At 48.9% G+C, this 19,780-nt stretch overlaps 2 protein-coding genes across 2 annotated transcripts; one reads left to right on the top strand and one right to left on the bottom strand.

Moving 5' to 3' along the window:
* Nucleotides 1-368: 368 nt before the first annotated feature.
* On the bottom strand, nt 369-4,855 carry B0J16DRAFT_67549 (uncharacterized protein). The gene is made up of 3 exons (XM_046134270.1): nt 4,801-4,855; nt 1,479-4,744; nt 369-1,430 (listed from the first exon to the last, which is right to left on the bottom strand). The coding sequence occupies exons 2-3, from the start codon at nt 4,609-4,611 to the stop codon at nt 427-429; spliced, it is 4,137 nt and encodes a 1,378-aa protein (XP_045986855.1). The 5' UTR covers nt 4,612-4,744; nt 4,801-4,855; the 3' UTR covers nt 369-426.
* A 6,874-nt stretch (nt 4,856-11,729) lies between these two features.
* B0J16DRAFT_333996 (uncharacterized protein) lies at nt 11,730-12,710 on the top strand. Its single transcript, XM_046126920.1, has one exon. The coding sequence runs from the start codon at nt 12,117-12,119 to the stop codon at nt 12,570-12,572; it is 456 nt and encodes a 151-aa protein (XP_045986854.1). The 5' UTR covers nt 11,730-12,116; the 3' UTR covers nt 12,573-12,710.
* The last annotated feature ends 7,070 nt before the right edge of the window (nt 12,711-19,780 follow it).

Here is a 19,780-nt window from a genome sequence, read left to right as displayed (position 1 = left end):
TGGAAACAGGCTGTGCCTAGTCTTCATTTATGTAGCCACTACTAAATCTTCAAGTTCAGTTGTACCTCGCCTGTTAGGCAGGTTAGAACTCATGTTTCGACATCCCCACAGCGTCTCTCACTGTAGGCAAGTCCCTTCTAACGACGAGGTTATGCCAACCTCTAACCAAAACAATGATGGAAGAGTCCATGTATCCTCCAAGCTTTTGATGACTGTAACATCATTCCAGAAAAAAGAAACTCTAAAACTCCAAACCGAGGATCGACCAGCCTTTGAGCCGTCCTCGAATCCTCCCAAAGTATATATGTAGAAAAGGGTATATAACCGGCCATAACTCTTCCTTATCCAAGGTAGTTGACAAAGAAAAGAAGTACAGATAATGAAAATGGTGATTGCCGTCGTGGCTACAGTGCAAAATGGTATATGTTAAAATCCCCTGAAAGGGTCGTCACGGAAATAGTCTTCCTCTCCGGCTGTTCTGCTTCCGTGATAATAATCATCGTTTGTTGTACGAGTGCTACGAGAATTGTAGCTATCTCGGTGTCGGCTTCGACTTTGTCGTCTTCGTTGTTCCTTGCTTCGCCTTCGAAGCGAGTGCCGAAACTCGTCCTGTTCATCGGGGTAATCGTTGATTTGAGAGAATGCCAATGGGCTAATGAAGGCCTCCATTCGTACAGTGCCGATGGCATCAAAGAAGTTGCCCGGACGGGACGAGGCTTCGGATGTTCGCTGCGAGCCTGTCTGGCTCATCGCCCAAGCTCCGTTATTTGATGGTTGGGACTGGTAAATATCGGAGGAACCTGCTGTCCCGGTGCTGTTTCCAGCGGTGCTATTTGTTGATTGATGACCAGTGATGGGGCCAGAGAACCCTCGGAAAGAAAGCGGCGGGGGCACATGGCCGCCTGTGTTGCTCCTCTTGCGGCCGTGAGCAGCAGGCTGGTTACGATCATGGAATCGCGGTATCAGTGGAGGCTGGGCGGCATCGATAGAATCATCCCGGGAATATGTGTTTCCAGGCCCTTCAGCGGGCTCTATAGCTGAGAAGTTCGCAGCATCTCCCAGTTGTGAAGATGGCACACTTGGAATGCTAGGAACACTGGGTGGTGCAGCACGACCAACCGTGCGACCCTTGGCAAGACGGATAGAATCTCTAATACCACCGCGTTTCAATTTGGGTTGTGGTGCCTCAAAGTCAGGAAGTGGTGTCTGCTGGATCTTTGGTGGCGCTGGAATGTTTTCGGGGACTGCCTGAGACGAATGTGCCAGGAAAGACAAAGCTGTCAACCAGATGTAGTGACGTTCAGGAGACTCTGCCGTGAATTTGAGAGCTCTTTGCGGTGTCAGGATAAGAATGGATCGGTTGAAGACTGATGTCATCCCCTTTGGTGGAGGATTATCGTCCTTGACATCGAGTACAGATTGTATCGTCACTACAGCCGTTAGCGAACACTCATGGATATAGCCAAGGAGTTACTTACACTTTCGACCAGGCTTGCCCATAAGGGCGGTGCCCGAGGCCGGCTGCTTACTACTCCATAGAATTGCTCGCTCATAAGGGGCGAGCCAAACCCATCTCTTGTGACGGTCGTTGCCGGTGTCATCCTTACCATTGCTTTCAGGCATGCCGAAAGACTTTCTCCTACGAACATACTTGAACATCCACTCGCCAACCATGGTCTGAGCAATAGCATCTACCACACTAGTGTTCTGTGCAGCGCTCTGCGTGGAAGGGGGAGGATCGGTACTGGAGGTGTTCAGTGTATTTCCGGTATTTCCTGTATTGGAAGTGTTGTAAGTGTTGAAGGTGTTGTCCGTGTTGGTAGAGAGCTTGTGCTGATGCTTATATTGGCCACTATGGCGAGCACGAGTACGAGGTGTTGTAATATCATTCCTTGGCAAAGGAGGGAGACTTGGACTCTCGGGGGCTTCAGTGGAAGGAGACAACGGAGCAGAAGACCGACTATCTTGCTTGCGATGTCGGTGGTGGCGCGGCAATGCAGCGGCAGAACGGACTTTTCGTACACTACCGGCACGGTAAACGCGGCCTGATCCACGACGCTGGAAGAAATCACCACGAGTTGGGCTTCTCTGGCCATCGCTTGGAGCACTCGTGCTTGTTGGGACGTTTCTGGAGCTAGCTCTGGTAGGGATAGGGAATGGAGGAGGGTTTTTGGTGTCGGTTGAACTGGGGCCTTGATGGCTTGTAATGCCACTCTGGATCATGGCCGATTTTCGCATTACACTGGCCCGGTTGGGCGGCATGGCAGCAGGACCCTTTTCGAATCCCTTTCCAGACTTGATTGTGAATGGCTGGTGAAGTTCTGTGGCAACCCGGGGGCCTTGGCGCAACATAACCTGCTCAGGTGATGTTGGAATTGTACCATAGGTATCCGTCGTGCCCGTTGAGCTACGCTTACCGGGACGACTAGAAATAGACTTGGGTCGAGGTGCAGATAGCGCAGTTCGATACTCCAGATCACTTAAGTCGGCATCGCCAAAGTCATCCGCATCATCAGAACTACCGCCATCGAAGCCAGCAAAGAGGCTGCTGAAACGATGCGGTCGTCGCATTGGAGCTTTTTGGCCGGAGAGGGGCCCATCATCGTTGTTCCCTGGGTAAATATCATGGAGTGAGTCGTCCTCGGGCAAAGAGATGGGAGATGATGGTTGCTCGCCGAAGCTCTGCCTTTCCAGCCGACGGGGGTTTCGTGGCGGCACGTTACCAGGTACAGGGGTAAAGCTCTTTGTTATGTCGATACCAGATGATGGATTGGGTGAAGAAGGGCGTGAGGAAATGGCAGAAGGCTGGAGATGAGGTGGCAGTAGGGCCATTCGCTTATCTGTCTGAATGCCTTCAGTTTGCACACCCGCTTCAGCTGTTGATGTTGATTCAGACATTCTAACTTGGCATCCGAAGTCTTTATGGAGAACAGGTAACCGAGGCTCTTTGGGCGTGCTAGGGCGGGTGCTAGGAGGGTGGACGCTGATACTTGGAATTGCAAGCGGAGGGGGGGATGGCAAGCGACCTGGTGTGGCCGATGATGGGCGAGAGAGCGGGCTGTCGGTTTGCGTAAAAGAGGTAACCATCAAAGGCTTTTCAACTACTGGAGCCTGTACTGGAGGAGGTGGTGGTGGTCGAGTAGGCGACTTGGGTGTCATGGGGGGTACCATTGGCTCTTCATTCGTTTGGACAGATGCTGAGACCATAACCCGTTGAATCGCTGTAGGTTCGAGACTGAGCGGGCGATGAACACGCTTGCGGCGCTGGTTGGCTTCAATCTCCCCATCTGCTCTCGGGGAACACTCGACTTCAGAGGTTTTGGTAGAAGTAGGGCGCTCGGGTGTTGCAGGTTTCACGGGAGTTAGCTTGGGTGAAGGAGGTGGCGAATACTGGATGCCGGTGTCGGTGTATGAAACTTTGGGGGCGATGACAGTAGGTAACTCGTTCTCATTCTCCTCATCCTCCAGGGCTTCTGGGACTGGGGGGTTCATGAAAAGTCTTCCACGAGTCACGCTTCCCGTCCTCTTGATGCTCTCGAGGCTCTGGTTTCGAGCATGAAACCGCTTTACCGGGCTGTCTCGGCTGAGATTTCGAGCATGGAAGGACGGTCCATAGTTTGACATAGCGCTTTCTCGACCATAATTTGACATGGCGCTTTCTCGACCATAGTTTGACATTGCGCTTTCTCGGCCATTGTCAAAGTCACTCTGCTCATCCTCATCGTCGAAGTTCAGCTCGTCAGCTAAAGAATTGCCGTTCAATTTCAAGGCTCCGAGACCATTAGTGAAGGAAAACCGAACGCTGTTGGTCATGCTCATAGTTCTGATGCTGACAGCGTCGTTTTCGCGACCACTTTCCTCGGCTTCGCTATCATGGCCAGCGTGGTGGGCTCCACCAGGCACGTTCTTCAACTGGGTTTGTTGATATGCAGCGACTTCATCGAGAACAGTCTTCAGGCGAGTTTCCGCAACGTGAAGCCGGTGTTCAAACTTCCTTCTTTCGTTCTCCCACCCTTCCTTCTCTTCAGCCCATTGATCGTGGACTCTTACCGAGTCCTCCTCCTGAATTCGAATCTTCTTTTGGGCAGCTTCCAGTCGCTTTCTCGTATCAGCAACAGACTCGACTGCATCATCCCTCTCCCGGGCCAACTCTCCAAGTGCTGATGAGGAACCCCCTTCAAGGAGAGAAAGTTGTCGCTTGAGCGATCTGCTTTCCTTGCCGGTGTCAGTGAGGCTCTGTTTCAGGGTGTCCTTCTCCTCTTTTGTGGCGTGCAGAGATGCTTCTAGGGTCTCGATCTGTCGAATCTTTTCTTCCTGATCTCGTCGAAGGTTCAAAATCTCGGATACTAAGTTGGCGTGCAAGGTAGGAGTAAATCGTCGAGGGTCGAGTATGCTGATATTTTCATCGGTTGTGACATTACGGGATGACCTTTTAGAACCCGTTTCGTTCGGTAGTGGAGGTGGAGAAGAATCTGGGTCTGGTGGTGTGATCGAGCGTCGTGACTTTTTCGATGTCCTTGAAGGTGTTCGATAGGGAGTATCCAAAGGAGTCGGCAGCGAGGTGGCAGCCGGCCCACTTAGATACTCATCATCTGTTTCCCAAACGCCCATGGTGATGTTTGAGTATGCTTCTGTGGGAGACGTTGATATTCACTGGCATAGGTTAATGCAGATAGGACGCTGCCCTTGATTGAGGGAAACCAGTGTCTGTCAAACGTTGCTATAAGAAAGGAAAGAATATGTTCTACATCATATAATCAGCTACTATATTAGTTTGGAAGTATGCGATGTGGGACGAACCTGTAAAAAGAACTATACTCAAAAGATCGTGAGGAATTCAAGTAAAATACCACACAAGCGGGTCTATTGCTGAATGGTCGCAAAAGTTGACAGCTCGGGACTCGAGAGACGAAAAAAGATCCCAATGTTGTTGTGCACACGGTCTGGGTAATGGGTCATATCATCGCTGTCCGTCAACTATATTAGCTTCTTGAACTCCGAGGATATCATAAGGCAATTCGGGGAAATCGCAGTGTATGGTTAAATTCATGGACTGTTGTAAGTCGTCGAAAGTACAACATGCGACAACGGGAGCGGCTTGAAACATGCGCTAAGTACCAAGACTGGAAGATGTGTCTTGACTTACAATGCAAAGAAAGCAAACGACTGGCGTTTTGAACCAACCTCGGTGCTCACACGGAAGTGTAAGAGCTAATACAATGCCATGACACCGGGTGTAAAGAATTGGTTGCCCGCGAGCCGGATGCAAGGTACAACTGTTGCAGATGAAGTGAAACAAAGAATAACACTGATATCTCAGCTAGTACCAGCACCAGCAGCAGGAAGACCAGAAGCAATGATGGTCAAAGGCCAAACCAAAACTCAAAAAGAAGAAGGTGACGAGTTTGAGGGCGAGAAAGGAAAGATAAGGAATGTTGGAAGTATGCCTCAAGAATCTCGAGGGTCCAAAAGGTAGTAGGTAGGTGGTAGTGATGCGGGCTGTCCCCAGGCAAGCCCAAAATGTGATTAAAGCCCACGCGGCGCAGAGAACCAGGTCCCTGTCGAGTATCCACTTGTGAGGCGTTCAGTTCGAACAGTCCAATTGCTAATGACAATTGAGCAGAGCCTTGCAAATGACAAAGGCGAGGGATGTCTCTCTAATGAAGACAAACCAACAGGGGTTTGAGGCGATAGCATGGAATCCTTGCAAACTCTGAACAGAAAAGGAATGGTGGTCTGGTTAGGCGGCGGGAGGTGGAGCCAAGCCAGAGCCCGGGAAGTCGGACCTAGTTGTCTTTGATTAAGGGTCGACGAGGCTTACATAGGTACTTACTCGACTGGTGAGGGGAATGGCGTAGAGGTCCAAGGTGATGCTCATCAAAGTCGTCACTTAGGAAATGTCTGGCCAACTGATATGAGGAGTTTGGAAGAGGCGGCCCTTTCTGAGGACGCCACAGCGTGATAAATCCGAGAGCATTGTATTATTGGGCCGTGTCGTAAATGTCTTGTCGCAGACAGATCAATCCCAGCCAACAATTCTTGTTGTAATTTTCCGTCAGCTCGAGACTAACTTGGATAGTTTTGTTGTCGCTCACTTGTGGCCGGCTTTGCGCCATTCCGTGCGGTGCAGCGGTACTTTCTGTAGAATGGTGACCGTCGACGCCTCTTTCGATTCGACCCGTCCCTACATCCAATCAACATTAGCCGGTCCATGGGAGACTTCCACCCTGGCCTGGGCTGGCCTGGCACGTCGCATTCAATCAATTGGAAGTGATTAGACAGGCCGGGGCTGACCTGGACAGTTAGTTCCATTTGGTCCATCCTGGTCGACCAAACGGGTCTGCAGAAGCACCACGAGAAAGAAAAGGCAAGTGATTTGTCCAACAGTGTGCTTAAAGTTGAGTAGATGCAGATGAAGATTGATCTTGAAACAACGTTTATTTCCCAGAGAAAGGATCCATGAGTGGTCTGATGACTGCACTGAGGCCCGCCATGAGGCAATTCAAAATACCGTTATTTGCGAAAGGTCCGTACTACATGCCTACCTGGGTACCTCTACGCACTTTCCTTCCGGTGGTCACACACACAATCTGGAAGGTACTGATCAAGAAGTGACGTATCGATACTAGAATGGCAGGAAGTAATGTAACTGGGCTCCGTCCAGTACCTTCCATCCTAGAAATTTGTGATGCCTGAGGTTTCCAATTGACCAAGGTACTCCGTGCCTGCGTGCTGCTTCACCCAAGAACCTGGAAATCTCTGCAGTCGCCTGATGATAATCTTTATCGATGCGCCTTGCACAGAGTCTAGAGACACCAAAACAACGTCCGTCCCCCCCTTTCGGAATGAGCTAAAGAAAGCTCCCCGGGAAAGCTAATGCACGGGCCAGGGGCCCCTGTGGTTCCGCAATATCGGTCCTGCATATTTCCAAGGATTGGTTAATGAGCCGTCGAATAGGAGTTCCACGCTTCTCGTGTTGGTCTCGCCGGATGCGCAATCTCCTCTCTTCTCATCGATGAGTGACGACCTTATGGTTTGAAGTACGATCCCTGGCTTACTTGGTCTGACTATCACACGCGAACTTCCTTCAAGTCGAAGCCCCAGGATTTACAATATGGAGCCGTTGATCCTCAGTAGCACTGCAACATGGAAGTTCCTTGCCAAATTGACAGATTGCGAATCCTCCTTCATTATCTGGGGATCTGATCATGGCGTGAGCTGTGACTATGTCAAATACACAAAAACATGCAGAGGCAATTCGGTCTCCCAATCTACCAAAGACAATGGGGCCGAGATGCCTGTACAAAAACAAGGACGCTACAAAATCTTGTCTGGAGCTAGTTCTATTATTGTTCTTAGCGATTCCAACGCCTGGTCCAACGTACTGGTACTCAACGACTAGGTACTAGACGTAGACGACCTCAACTTCCGGGACAAGCAGTGCACGAACCACCTCTCTAGAAGCAAACTGGTAAGCAAGGCTACGATCTCGGGGATGATGCTACATACGTATGCCACAATCAACTTACACACAACCGGCCAATCTTATACAATGATAACCTACATCGCCAAGCTGCAACACAGAACACTTTCGCCCCTGCTAATGGCGTTCATGGCGGCAGGGGCTAGGTACTCAATCAGTTTGCAAAGCTACAAGTTGGCCGATATCGCGGGCAATAACTTCACTCACTCTGACATTCATATCCTGGCCTCGATCTGCATGCCGTGGTTTCTCTGTATCATGGTCGTCCTAATATGCATGCACAGCACAGGACTACATATTCATATGTATGTATGCACGAACGTGCAGCAAACTCGTACCGAGCTGCACCCCGGATGACAGCTCCTCATAGCCCTGGTCCAGGCTCCACATTCTATGCACTCACTTTGATTATCACCTCTCAAACAAGTTTGCTTCTGGTTAATTACCACCGGTCATCTCTCAAGGATCACAGTGGTGAGAGCAATCGAATCCAATGGGTTCGTGTGCAGGATTCATATGCCCGCTCCAGTCTTCTCTGGTACAATTCTCCGCTCAAACAATTGGGCATCGACACCGTGTTGCGAACATCGAGGCTAGCTGTGGGAAACATAACAATCCTATGAGGGTAAAGATCGACCAGGGTTTCTAAACTACCGAGCTCCCCGGTTGTCATTCGGCCGCCCCCAAACAGCACCTCTCTGTACCTGTCACATGGACGGTTGAACTGCGCGTACTGTATGGGCTGAATCGGAAGCACAAACCACGCCGATCTGATCTCCTCTCGATGCCCAAACACTGGTGTTTGATGCTAACACAAAAAAGCATAGCTAGCTTACCGCGCAGTCGACGGTGGACAAGTTATGGAACAATCGGTACGGTGGTTCCAATTCCACTCTCGGGAAGCACCGCTCTCATCAAACCTACCCCGTTCGCCGTTTATTAGTCGAGGCGCGGCCCGCTTAGACTTCAGTAAGAGAAATCCTTCTAAGATGACGGGCCGTCAGCGCCGTTTTCCATCCAGATGCTTGTCTCTGTGCAAAGGCGGCTGTGACATTCCAACGTCAAGATACTCTTGGATCGGCTTGTAAGTATGCGCTCGATCATGGGCTTAACCGAGCACAAAACCCAAGGGGCTCCTGGCGCCGATAGGATGGTTCGTGCCTGCAAATCCCCCTCGTGGCCCATGCGCTACTAACGCGCCGTGCTGCCACATGAAACATGCGGCTTCATCGTCGGCTCATACGTAGCAAGTCTAACCAACAGGGCCAGCGATCTCTTTGTTTACTTGAACGGCACTTGACAATGACACACGCCGTCTGTTTAGTTCAACTACGGTGGGCTAGATTCGTTGCGAGTTTCGATCTACCGTTTTCCCCGTTAATTCCCGTTCACTAAGCCTGGGAATTTGAGGGAATTGTTTCTTCTGTTCTTATAACTAATGTTTTCCAGGTACACAAACAGAATGGAGTCTCGAAATAGAATCAGGAAAACTGGAAAGCGACACTAAGGACCTCATTGAAGATTGCACGTTGGTTCAACGTTGGTCCTATGATATGACTACGTTCATATGTAATACGGCAAGCCACGTCGTAGAAAAAGCAATGCTCATGCAGGATCATTTCAGGGGTCCTCATATTTTCAAGCGGCTCCTCCGGCTTCGCAAGGCCTCGAAAGTCGTAGACACAATGATTCTGTCCCGTCAATCGCGGCTCTTCTTGTATTCCTTGCATCATTTTGGCCCTCGGGTTTCGATATGATCTATCAGGTACACCCTACCAATCGACAACAGAAGTTTTCGAAGGTAAAGAGTACACTGAATAGCAAGCAACGCCTAGCGTTCAATTGGCTAATGACACGGCCATACTTACTTCGTTTTTTGCCAATGTTCAACTTCCTGCGGAACCGTTTTGCGGATACGTTTCGCAGTCTCTTCACACCCCAATAGCGTATCAATCTGCTGCATGACGATAGGATAGATACTATGTATTCAACATTTGTGATCAAATGGGTAAACTGTTCCGCTCCTAAAGTCGTAAGATTCGGTCCGGTCTGAATCTCAGCAAAAAGTAACGATCGGTCAGTGTTTCTTGAGCTGCGACGCACAGAGGTTATGGGGCGCCGAGCTGCAGCCATGGATATAAAGAAGAAACACTTGATGCAACATGTCAGGTCATCTTTCTCGTTGAACATTACGAGCCGTTTTTAATGTGGTAACCTTAAGTTATCTACGATTTTGCTTTTACTGCCTCCAATAGCAGGATAGCTCATATGTCGAAACTCATAAAACTAGGATGATGGTTAAGTTTATATGAAACAACGCACGGCTACGATCCCCTCGAGCATCGAGTTTGAGTTCACTAACAACCCACTCTCACCTGAGGGATTCAGACCCGTGTTATGTGACCCGTTTATAGTCGAAGTCAAAAGCACAAAGCGACTTCAACGGCTGACATGTGCTTTTTCCTACAGGGTATCACGAATTGGGAAAGCTTCCTTCACTTCTCAGCCTCTCGGCAGTCAGGTCATGTCATGATAGAACAAGTGGATATATCTGAATATACAGACTTGTCATGGTTTCTTGCCCCTGAGCAACTCGCATCATCTAGAAAGTGGTCCTTCTCGTGGGGCCTTGGTCAAGCGGGACGTTGTTTTGCTTCTTCTCAAACTATCAGATAATCATGGACCTTCTTATTAGTTCTATTCTGCAGAAACACAGACCTCTTTCCCCGCCTCATCCTCCAGAATTGAAGTGCATGACATGATTCTTGCAGGGTCCCTTTACGAGATGGGTGTATGTAGTTGTTGAGGCTTTGTAGCAGTGAGGTGTGTAACTGCAGATGCGGTCGTGTATCCTGTTGCTCGGAAAACATTCCCCGGAGACTATATGTGCGGATGAGAAACAATAAGACGTGAGCTGGATTACACTGATATGATGCTCGACAGGTTTTGGCGTTGATGCGATCAGTATCAATGCCGTATCCCACTCCTCTTGTTTAGGCCATTGGATCTTCGGTTTCTGGGGTGCTTCTTTCGAAGCTTCCTTTGTTTTACCAGAGAATTGCACATACATTCCGAGCAAATACAGGCTGAGCTCTCTCAACTTGAGAGACATACTTAGCTTCATATTGTTCTGTCTGTATGCGAGCATGGGTCTATCAACTCGATATTCCGCTCCAATGACTCGTGCTAAGACTCTTCGATAACGATTAGGATTCTCCCAAGGCATATATATGAGTCAAGCTGGCCATTTACCACAGGCATAATGCTTGGAGGACAGCGATCTCACGTCTCTGCTGACTCGTACAAGATGTGGTGGGAGTGTGCAGCATCATTTTCTGGTAATAGTACCGGAAATAACCTAGGCTTCTTTGCAACCCAGACTCAGTCTCAGATTGAATCTCGCTGTTAAAGGCAATTGGTCGGAAGGAAGGGAAGACTACTATGCAAGACACGGCAGCCTTCTGTACGAGTGACCGTGTTGGCGATATTTAGAGCTGAGCTGCTGTGGTCAATGTCCATTGCGATGCGCCCAAGGGGATTTGACCTGCCAGCAGGAGGTCAACCTAATTGTTGACATGGATATGGAAGGTCTTAAAGACCCCTAAAAGTAAGATTAGTTGGTCAATTCGATCATTTCTTCATAGACAGACTCAATGCACACAGCATAGGTATTCCAACGTTAAGAGCCTCAGCCTTTGAAGGTAAATCTACCCTGTAGATGTAACACAGCAGATGTGAGTGTCTCGCTCCTACGGAGACGACATAGACATAAAATCAATCAACAACAGCAGATGCATTTTAAAGCACAGCAGTTACAGTACCAAGACCAGGTAACACAACGAAGCCCATAGCATATGAAAAAGGTTTCAACCAACAAAAAACCCACCGAATTCGCAGATCTCTTCCGGAATTCGGTGTATTATCTGCCCTCTGATGCGATACTGTTTTGACCTTCCTGCTCAGGCGGTCTGGGAGCCGTTGATCATTCCTTGTATCCCTAAATAAAACATGAGGCTGACCAACATCCAAAAATTCACGTCAATTGTCCTATCCTAGAGGTCACAATCCGAGTGCTGCATGCTTATCCCGTGTGTTTCGGCCCCTCGGACCCACGGCGCCTAGGTTCAGTCGATCGGATTCAGAGCTAATTATACGCAATGTCCCCAAGCGCTAAAGCCGTATTCAACACACTGTACACCCTTATAAAACACCACAACCTCCCCGTCTTCTATCGCTTTCCTTCTTCATCAACCATCTAAAAGACGGACTTCTCTGTTCGTTCTTTCAGCTCTTCTTTTTACCTTTAGCCTTACAGGCCCCCTTGCACACGTAGGGGAGGCCGTCAGCCCCCTCTAACTTGAATCAATGCCGGCAGCAAGCGCATCATCCGCAGCCTGCAGCCGCAACTCGGCCATGTCCTGGTAGTCTGCTCGCTGCCCCGGCGCCTTTGCCTAGTAGTGATCTCAGTATCGATCCTGGACTGCTCGTCGGCGATGTTTCTCCTTTCTTGGATCTCCTCCCGCTTGACTACAGTTTTGACGGGCAGGGATTTGATGATACCACGTGGGACTTCAGCAATGGGAATGACAACAACAACGTTCCTGTTATCGATGACGGATTGTTTGATAACATCATGATTCCTGACTTGAACGTTCTGGATACACAGTTGCTCGATGTTGGAGATGGCTTCCTCACTCCGGAGCAGCCTCTCAACCTCAACTCTACACCCATCGAGCAACCTTCAACTTCAACATCCAGCACTCCCCATCCCACGACAACCACAACCACCAACAAATCACCCATCCCAGGAACATCCACCTTCTCTCTCCACCCCTCTCCCTCTTCATCATCTGGGTCCTCTCTCAAACGCAAATCCTCACCCGAAGATGAAGACGCAAACGTCACCCTTAAGCGCCAGCGCAATACCCTTGCGGCGCGCAAGTATCGCCAGAAGCGCCTTGATCGTATTTCCGAACTTGAGGCTGCCCTGGCGGCTATGACCAATGAACGGGATGATATGAGGCTCCAACTTGCCCGGAGGGAGGCTGAGGTGGATGCTCTTAGAGAGATGCTTGACAAGAAGAAATAAGGACGAACAGTTCGATAGTTCGCTATTGTGTTAGTTACTATGCTTTGGCTTCGGGGCTTTGAAAGGGCTTCTAGATATGGTTTCGAGTTAGCGAGTTGTTGTTTTATGAATAGTAGTAATTTTTCTTTTTTTGACAATTGTTGATCCTGGGTCTGTTGTGATATGTCTTAAGATAGTCCTCTCCTGTTCATGATGTCAATCCTCTTGACATGGTAGACCATATTGGACGTGAACTTCTGCTCATGTCGGCATCTTCATTTTGGTAGTGATCATTCCTCAATTCGAGACCATCATGACCTCTATCATCTATGCCATCTAAGACACATTCCCAAGTTCATATCTAATATATGCCTCCTATTATCGCTTTATATGACCTTGAAGTTACATTTTAAGGCCTATCACAAACACTCATAATGAGCAATAATGAACCATAATGACCATCTTCCAGCCAGCCAGTGCATTGGCAGACAAGCAAACACTGTCAAAAAAGCGGATAGTGGGGCCAAGGCGGGGTCGCTAGTCTTGATACGGGTTTGAGCCAGAGTGACTCATTTTGAGCATTTCCTCTTTGGGAAGGTTGAGACTTGCGATAAGATAAGCTGTTGGTGATGCTCTGTGAGGGGTCTGGAGATGGATCGACATCAATTCTTTGGTGTTTATGGTGCTTTTATATAACAATGGCAATTGTTAGTTTGTGTAGTGTGAGACTTACAGCTGTGAGCTGTGAGTCAGAAATGCTTGGTCCTGACTGATCCAGGCGCTGCATTCGTTCAGCCGTATCTAGTTACTCACTCTTGTATCTTAGATGCTTCTTCAGTCAGTTTACAATATCGACGTTATTCATCTATCGCCAATCTACTCCGATCGTTGACAAGACTAGCAGTGGTTATGCTTCTTCAATTGACTATGAACAGGACTCTAGCGAAGCAGCTCACTCCCTCAACTTCATCCGCCCGCAATACTACTGTCATTCGGTCGGAAAGATGAACAGTTCGCTCGAACACAGAAGGAAAGCAATGGTACGTATCAAAGCGAAGCTACTATTACGTCGAATTGGTGCGAGATCATCGGCCCTGGTCTGCTGGTAGGTTGCAAAACGACTTCCCAAGAGTACGATCGACGTCCTTCAACACACTCGACCACAAACAAACACATTTTCGACAAGAACCTAGCCAGCGATAACAAGCAAAACGCAAACTGCACCCATCCTTTGATCCGAGCAGGACGTCTACGCGAATCCGAACCCCTCAAGGCCCACGATGATCTCATGCCCCGCCCAATACGAACCCCCTCAACACCAACATTAACTTATACTCAATCATCCCGCAATGAACATACAATACACCTCGATACTCGGAAGGATCTATCTCTGGACTGGCTAGAAGATGTCTTATCTTGCTTGTTGATCGCTTGTCGCGGTCCTATCATGCTCATCCGGCAATGTTGCTGCGAGGCACAACCGACGGATGATCAGCAGCATGTCAAATAGCCAGAGTATCCTCGGCTGGATAAGAAGCACGTCTGGAGTAAACAAACAGTAACTTGATTTCGACTCCTGTCATGTTATGCAGCATGACAAGTCTACAATCTCTACAAAAGTGCGATCCCTTACCGGGCCGTCAAACCCCACCAGGAACTTCAACAAGCGACACTCCCACCAATACCTTCCTTGATCCTCACCTCAACTCGCTCGCCCCGCCAGAGATGCGCAAGTGACATATGATCGCGATCTCTTCCTCAAAAGCAAGTCCCCTTCTTCAACAACACTCGTGACCCTACTATCGTATCAAAAAGCCCTTGGCGCCAACCTGCTACACGAAACAATCTTCCCCATAACCGAGTGTAACTTGAGATTGTTTCTGTATACGGTAACTGCATTGTTTCACACTACTCACCAGAGGAAAAAGAAGACAAGGGTTATGATAGACCGCCCTTTGTTCTTCAACACATGGGCTAGAAGAAAGAAGACGCCACATTCCCATTGTCTTGGCATGCCCATACTGTACCTACACACACGATTTGTTTCGCATGTCACTGGGTGACAGTTGCACCCTCCCCCCTTCTCCAACTTGATCAGCATCACCAGCCACAGACGATACTACGACTTCTCCAACCTTTGCCACAAATGTCGTCTCCTCCACAGCGGAGAAAGAGACGACGTGGCTCATCACGCGTCCCGTTGCTATGTCAAAAGAGAGCTCCTTCTTGCCCCCGTCCCGTCTCATTCGCTGGGTGCTTGATACGAAGGGACCCCGAGGCTGCAGTGTAGCCTGGCCCCCTATTTGTGTAAACCTGTATCCGCAGTCCAGACCGAGACATGCCCAGGAGTCATCTGTTGATATTTTGCCTACGGCTGAAGCGTAGTGAAGATGATATTATTGGGAGGTTGTCAGTAAGCGAGGCTCTGGGCGCTGTGCTAGTCAGTGAGAGCGCATGACTGTTGTATCATAGACCTTGGAAGACTCATGAAGATACCCCTGCTGTGATCCCATAAGAATGGTGTCGTATCATATCCTCGAAAACCGCCGAAGTGTTCACGGGCAACATCATATGGCTAAGTTGACAAGGTCGCGAAGATCTCGGTTCCTTCGGACCCTGGGACCTGATAGACTCTTATCTTCCAAATAAGGAAACCCTGATGGCAAAATGGCCGTTGAAATATGAGAGATCGTCCTCAGGGTCTCTGCAGCAGGGGAGCTGGCTTGGACCCTTGACGCAGGCGGGGTTTGAAGCTATGACGCCGGAGTATTTCGACCGGACGATGGCACTCAAACATAGTGAAATCTCAACATAACAGGATTTCCAAACATCTTCAAGTCTTGGCAAAGCTGCCGTAGACGCGTCCAAGGGGGCGAAGAGAAGTGATGACGCCGGGGTGGTTGGAAGTCGGATGATGTGGGGCAAGGATCATGAGGCTTCCTTGGAGATGCTGCCCCATGTATAAAGTCGATCGAGGGTGGGTGACCCCATCCTTGCCTTGGAATTGGGTCGATCGAGCACGGGGTGGGTGTCTAGTGTGTCAGGCTGCTGCTTTAACTTAGCGCAACACTTTGCCGAGCGCTTAGTCCGGGACAAAGACAAAGAAACAACTACTTCAGCTGTGGATGTATGTAAGTGACCCAACTTGGGCTTGCGCGTACACAAGTGGAAGAAGGGGATGTGCAAAGAAAGTTCAGCTAGTAGTAGAGGGACAGCTGTAGGAATTAGAACATTCGATAAGGCCGCCACCATATGCGAAAGGCTATGAAATCTGGGGACGGAACAGCCAAGCCACTCGACAACCAATACAGTTTGACAGAGAGGCAACCAATACATTTCCTCGAGGCTGCAGATATCACATATCTCATCGAATGAACGAGAACGACAACAGTTTCACAGCTCTGTGCGATATTGTAGAGAACAACGATCGGGTTGCCGGGCCTAAAACGTCAGTGTTTCTCGGCAGTTGACAACCACGAGATGATGCTGCAATTCAGAAGGGGGTGGCAATAAGGTGATGGAAACAGAAGAGGTGAAAGAAAGGGTGCAGGAGGTGACGAATCAAGAAAAGCGTCGTGATGAGGAGGGTATGAGTTGTGGTGGTGGTGTTGATGATCACCCGCCTGAGACAACCAAGGCTGAGAGGATTTGACCAAGAGGCATCTCGCCCGGCCGTGGCGCAGTACGAAGTTCTCCTGATGTGTTCAATAATCCATCAATGGAGACTGATCACTCAAGGTGGTCCAGATGTAAAGTCAAAACTCAAATGCTGTAGTATTGGATGGGTGCACGACAAAGCTGCGAACACCTGCAAAGATGGATATCTAGGAGCGAATCAATTAGCTTGGGAAGTGTGCAACAGCAGCTGAAGGAGCAAGGATGCATGATGAGATGGGATAGACAAAGACTGCAATTGGTCTGCGGCTGCCACTACTGAGTATGTACGTTGGGCAGAGATGAGCGTATCCTAGTCGACGGAAGCTACCCGCACTGCGCATTCGCGGCCAAGATGCAGTAGGTATCTCAAATACCATAGTCTGGTTACAATAGCCCGAGCGGAACTCCATCGTAGAGAGTGGAGATGGAACAAGGCTCGGGATGGAACGAAACGAGCCGGAATGGATACTATGGTGAAAGGTGCGTGTGGTGGGTAAGAGGAGAGGAGAGTGGTTGGAGATTGATAGGACGAGTCGGTAGAGGTCATGTGGTAAAAGTGGTGATAAACAAGACTCTAACATCCGGCTTTATCCGGAGCGCTGACATACCCACACGCTAAGATGACTCTTACTGAGACACTTGGACTCGTTGGACTGAATGCGCTGTATCGTGAGTGTTGTCTTTCTTGTCAGTTGTTGATATGGATTAAATTGGTGATGGAGTTTCGAAGTTGCCGCCTGCAGGCATTTACGGCTATTTCTGGATCAAGACCCACCGCTTCGACGCTCGGACCCCTGCCTATTCCTATCCCCCGCGGGCTCTCTGCCTCTGTAAGTTGCACTGATGATGGGCGTTTGTCAGGGGACCTCTTCCGCTGGAAGGAATCACTAGCGCGCTAGCCATCAGTGATTGAGTTTCCACTACCAGATAGCAGATGCATTCTGATGCACGCACTCTGCAGGAAATACATACATGCAGCTGAGATGATAGACCGGGCTGTAATTGGAGTTGTGTGTAACTCTCTAAACATGTTGACTCTTTTTGGCTCACATCACATTTGCATCCTCGCATTTGTACTGTACTACAGAGCAGGGGTTGTTGATGTCGTCAGTGACTTTTCTGTGGTACCCTACCATTACCAGGAAGAGAAAGGGAGACAAGATCCAGTAAGTCCACAAAGTATAGAGTTGCAGTACAATAGATGACCGACGGTCTCAACACGGAGATATTTCCTCTTCCCGAGTCACACGAATCCAGGCGCTGTGTCCCTTCTTGTACAGCTGTTGCACAACAGCAGTCATTTACTTGATACTCGGTCGACCGAGAAGGGATATAAGTGCATTTTCAATCCTCATGTCATGTTTATGTGTATCAATCAGCACGGCAAGCTGCGCAAGCGTCGCTGTCCAAATCGAGACTGCCTCGACTAACGTTAGTCCTCGGGCTGAGCAATGACGCCAAGTGATTGACATTCACAGACCCTGACCCTGGTACAGTACACGACCCCCCATCCTGGGGGCGCACATGGACACGAGGGAAGAGGGTCTAGTCGGCCGAGTTGGGGATAGGCTTCGATTACCTTGATGTAAAGGTGACGGTGGACGGTTGGTGGCTTGCCTGTGTATGTATGTCAGACATACAGGGATATCCCTCTGCAGCTGTGTGTACATATGTACAGTAGTCTCTATCTACATGTAAAACATCTCGCGACGACAACAACAATGAATGATGCATAGATATCCTGCTCAACAGGGCGCTTAGAACAAAAATTCCAGCAAGGATGTTTCTTCACTCGTCATTCTCGCGAAATTATCACCCTTAGATCAAGAGGCAATGCAAGATCGGAACCCTGGATATCCGTTCGGCTCTTGGATGTTGTAGGGGTCCTGTTGATGGTGGGCATGGCAATAAATCGGCGGGTGGCGACCTACGATCTTCGAGGACCCTTGATGGTGATATACGAGCGGCATCTCTTCTTTCAGCGTGTTTGTGTTTGCCAAGACTGGGTAGTTTTGGCATGTCGATATTATAAATTCGGTATGTGTTGAGAGGGTGTGATGAGTGTTGTTTGTTGATACATATCGGTGGCAATGGCATAGCTCTAGACTAGACACGAGCTTCAAATGTTGCTTCTTTACAGTTGATTGTTTTTTGCAAAGTCGGTACCGCTCCGTGTCTCTCTACTGGAATGAAGTCTCTAGATACCCCTGCTAGAGAACGATGTTCGCTTATACAGGACAGTCAACTATAACAAAATCCAGACCAGCACAGATGAGATCTATGATACTAGCATGATGCCCCATACCCGCACGAATGCAACCCAAAGATCACTCAATCATGCATTATAACAAGTTATTCAACACCTTGGACTGCATGTGTGACCCTGCCATGGCCTGATTCCTCAATCGCTTGTCATCCAGACATCTCTTTTAGGAAGAAGCCTCGCAGCGAATGGGGAAGATAGCAAAGCCACCATCAAAGGAATATTAAATAACCTCAAAGTTTAATATGTCTAGTTCGTAAGCTTTGCAAATCAGATGGGCGATGTTCCAGGTTCATGGATTGAGGCTTGAGACGATGTGGAAGAAGGCTGCGGCTGGGCCCTTGCCTAGACTTCCGGTTCGCGTCGTTCCGCGGAGGACTGGATCTTTGGAAACAGGAAGAGGGACAAGAGGGGCAGTGATGTTTCAGATTATCGCTGTAAAGTTGAGAGACAGACTTTGTTATCCCACCCTCAGCCTTTCCCGCTCCATGGTGTCTGTGTACTTGAAGTCGGGTATCTTACATACACCCAGACACACGAAAGAGGTTGAAGTTTCGTTTCGGGTCCGATAATAAGTCACGTTGGGATGAATCTTCTGCCTAAGACTAGGACCATCCATACAGTTCAGTCCCCAGGCCACAAGACACGGTCCTAGGTACAGTATGTAAGCAGCCATGGGACTAGATTAAAAGGGCACGCCTTTCCCACTTGAGAGCCTGTTAATTACTGTATTATATGTGATGGCTCTTTCATCCTGTCTTCATCTTCATCTTCATTCTTCTTGTGTTGTTTATCGGCGACTGATATCGGTCACCTGAGATACCAATATAGCATAAGGCTTGGTCTGACTTACACCAAAAACAGCATCCCGAGATATCCGCCACTTTATTGCCATCACATAAGTCTGCCGTCCGGACTATATTCTCATATCAGCACCATTTATCTGGAAGACTACCGAATATAGAAGAGTGGAAGTACTGCATCTGGGGCTTGGCTTACACACAGTACCTACCTATTAGCTATTACCGGGGGTCATTCAAGCTGATCTCTATTCGATGCAAGCCTGGCCAGGTACATTTACCAAACAGGAAAGCACGGGGTAAACTTGTCTCCCCATCCTTGCCAGTGCCCTGCCAGCTGTCTGTCTGCCTCTTCTCTCTCACCATTGAAAGGCGAGCCAACTCCTCGTCTTCAACTCTTTTCAATTACATTTGCAATATCAAATATATTTTTTGCGCCACCATTTTTGGACCGCGCAATCTTAACGCAAAACGATTCGAGCCCCTGAACCGGTAGTGGGATTTGTAAA

The sequence above is a fragment of the Fusarium flagelliforme genome (assembly GCF_020744385.1).
Source record: "Fusarium flagelliforme strain FIESC 12 MPI-CAGE-AA-0113 chromosome Unknown B0J16scaffold_2, whole genome shotgun sequence".
Lineage (NCBI taxonomy): Eukaryota > Fungi > Ascomycota > Sordariomycetes > Hypocreales > Nectriaceae > Fusarium > Fusarium flagelliforme.
Note: the sequence above shows the minus strand (reverse complement) of the source record. Positions and strands in the feature narration are given on the sequence as shown.